This window comes from Brassica napus, chromosome C7, assembly GCF_020379485.1.
Source record: "Brassica napus cultivar Da-Ae chromosome C7, Da-Ae, whole genome shotgun sequence".
NCBI lineage: Eukaryota > Viridiplantae > Streptophyta > Magnoliopsida > Brassicales > Brassicaceae > Brassica > Brassica napus.
This window is the reverse complement of record NC_063450.1, coordinates 38259333-38261820: the sequence shown is the minus strand read 5'-3', so window position 1 is coordinate 38261820 and position 2488 is coordinate 38259333. Positions and strand designations below refer to the sequence as shown.

Here is a 2488-nt window from a genome sequence, read left to right as displayed (position 1 = left end):
AAAACTAAGCGCTTAGGTTTCAAATGTATCAAAACCCACCCTCAGTCTCACTTGCTTCAGAAGAAGTTTCGGTTAGACAGTTATCAGCCTTGCGCACTCCACTACTACCAGCGGTGTGTCCACCTTCAGTTAAGCTAAACATTGCAGGAACCACCTTAGGAGTTGTTTCTTCAACAACCCCAGCTGGCAACACTTGTACGTCGCCATCTTCTGTCTGTGTTTGCATCCCTTGAGCCTCAAACCCTGCATCATATATATTAATAAACTAATTACATTCACTGTTATTTTGTTTCAAACAAATTAACAGTAAACACAACCTTTTGCTGGCTCATCTACTGGACAAAAGTCGTCGCCTTCAAAAGGTTTTGCACCCAACATTCCACCACCTAGTTGTTTACCTTCACGGTTTGAACCAGTAGATGACCCCCCACCTTCAGCTTGTACGACGGCGTTGTCAACACCAACATTTGGCACAACCTCGTGGTCGACCCCCTCCCCGATAACATTATCGTTTGCTCCCGCCAAAGAGATAATGCCACCAAGATTCTGCATCTCATCATCATTACCAGCATTCATGTTTAACTGTCCATCAACGTGGAGTCCTGCAGCTATAACTCCTTCCCAAAACCTCATGTCATTCTCCAAGCTAGAATGGACATTTTGTGGGTTACTCTGACTTTGGTGGTTAGCCAAGTCCATTCCAACGTCCCATAATATGGGAGGTGCTTGGGATTGAGTCATAGCTGCAGAAAAAACCATGCTTGGTTGGAGTGAGCCACCTACAGATGGTGAGAAGAAACGAAATAAGAAGTAATTAAATAGACGTGATTTCTATGAACATCGTTTAATCAAGGTCACGTACCTCCACCGGCTTGACTGCTTTCCCCAATTTCTACATTGACTGGGTTAGCTTCATACATTACGTCATCATCATCATCAACGACTATTATCTCCCGAGACCCTCGGTTATGGTTGATTTCATTAGCAAGACACCGGTCCGCATAAGCCATCTCGCAAGACACACGGTGGAAAAGCCTTAATGCATCTTCAGGGAATAGGGCGTTCATAACCCTTTCAGTCTGAGTTGCTCGGTCCCCATAAACTAGAGCTGCCACGTTATCATTTCCCGAGTTGTATCAATCATATTGTATAATGCAGTATACAAGAATATAACTTTTGGGAAAAGTACTTACTCTCGTACTCCGCTCTGGATCCTTCATTTTGTGTGTTGTCAACTACGTACGTTGTTGATCCAATCGTAAAACTAGTTCTGCAAAGGAACTCGTACTCTGCAACACATTTAGGGCCAGCGGTGACAAGCAAAGCTAGGTCCGACAGGGACGTCCTCACGTTTAACAAAACACACAGATCTTCAGTTCTGGTTATTGTCGTTGGTAGAGTTTTGTATCCCACCGGTGACAACATCCAGCTAGGGAGCCTGAAGGTTAGCACCACCGGTGTAGACGGTCGGAGAGAGTAGCGTCTCCTAACCATCGCCTCCAAAGTTTCATACGTTTCATCATCTTTTCTCATTGCCCTTAATCCGAAATCATCGACATCAGGGTGGAAATGCCATTCATCCTCCCCATTTTTCTTCCACTCTCCTCGCCAAAGACGAACACAAATGCTCATCCTGCACAATAAATTAGGGTTTAAAAATCCTTTCGATATTTGACAATAAATATGGTACTAACAGATCTAGGGTTTGGCCTATGTCTGAGAAAGTGCTTCATACAAAAGCAATTAATTACCAAATTTAAATCATACAGATTCTACTTTAAAGCAGGAATCGGGAGTCAAAGCAGAGGTTGGTGAAAAGTACCGGCTTATAAATATATGTGTACAGAAATACCACTTTAAATGGAATCCAGTTTGGAAACATACCTTTCTACCGCAACTACTTTCTTAAAAGCTTCTTTTCACTTCTGTCTTAATGTGCTTAAAGAACCACGCTGTGTTTCTTTATGGATCTGAGAATGACGGTCTGGTTACTTCATGTTATACAGGCAAAGAGAAAGAAGGCTAAGCCTCTCTCCTGCTTATATTTTTTTTGTATGTAAAGCCGGGAAATCTAAAGGGTGGATACGTTATTTAATGCGCCGTTTTGCTCAGAAAAAATATGGTCCAGATTGTAGTTTCTCTGATACGTTCTCCTGTGCCACCTCCTCGCTAACCGAGAAAATCTAAAAAAATAGTATTTGTCATATCTATTTAAAATCTAAGAAATACGGCCTACGATTCTATAGGGCTATAAGAATACTTATCTATCATACCATATTTGCTGAAGGGTAGATATGTATATTTACTCCCTCTGAAATCACTATTCGGTCCAGCTCTTTGTTCTCATGGCATATCTTTAATTTGGTCATTCTCATTGTGTTTTGGGCCAATTTACTCAATAGAATATTTGAAAAGTTAAAAAGGTGGATGGATTTATGGTAGGAGAATAAAGTCAATGGATAAAGTGTGTTTAGTTTTGACAAAAAAA

The 2488-nt window shown here is 41.3% G+C and overlaps 1 protein-coding gene across 1 annotated transcript; it reads right to left on the bottom strand.

Annotated features, from left to right (window-relative positions):
• On the bottom strand, nucleotides 1-2097 carry LOC125590005. The gene is made up of 5 exons (XM_048762800.1): nucleotides 1885-2097; nucleotides 1194-1633; nucleotides 863-1108; nucleotides 318-779; nucleotides 1-243 (listed from the first exon to the last, which is right to left on the bottom strand). The coding sequence occupies exons 2-5, from the start codon at nucleotides 1630-1632 to the stop codon at nucleotides 29-31; spliced, it is 1362 nt and encodes a 453-aa protein (XP_048618757.1). The 5' UTR covers nucleotide 1633; nucleotides 1885-2097; the 3' UTR covers nucleotides 1-28.
• Nucleotides 2098-2488: the final 391 nt, after the last annotated feature.

Bases quoted from the DNA above. Each gene is read 5' to 3' on its own strand.
- LOC125590005 (XM_048762800.1), bottom strand. From the start codon at position 1,632: ATGAGCATTTGTGTTCGTCTTTGGCGAGGAGAGTGGAAGAAAAATGGG. The intron at 780-862 runs GTACGTGACCTT...CACCATCTGTAG, and splicing joins AAGCAGTCAAGCCGGTGGAG to GTGGCTCACTCCAACCAAGC. The intron at 244-317 runs GTTGTGTTTACT...TATATGATGCAG, and splicing joins AGTAGATGAGCCAGCAAAAG to GGTTTGAGGCTCAAGGGATG.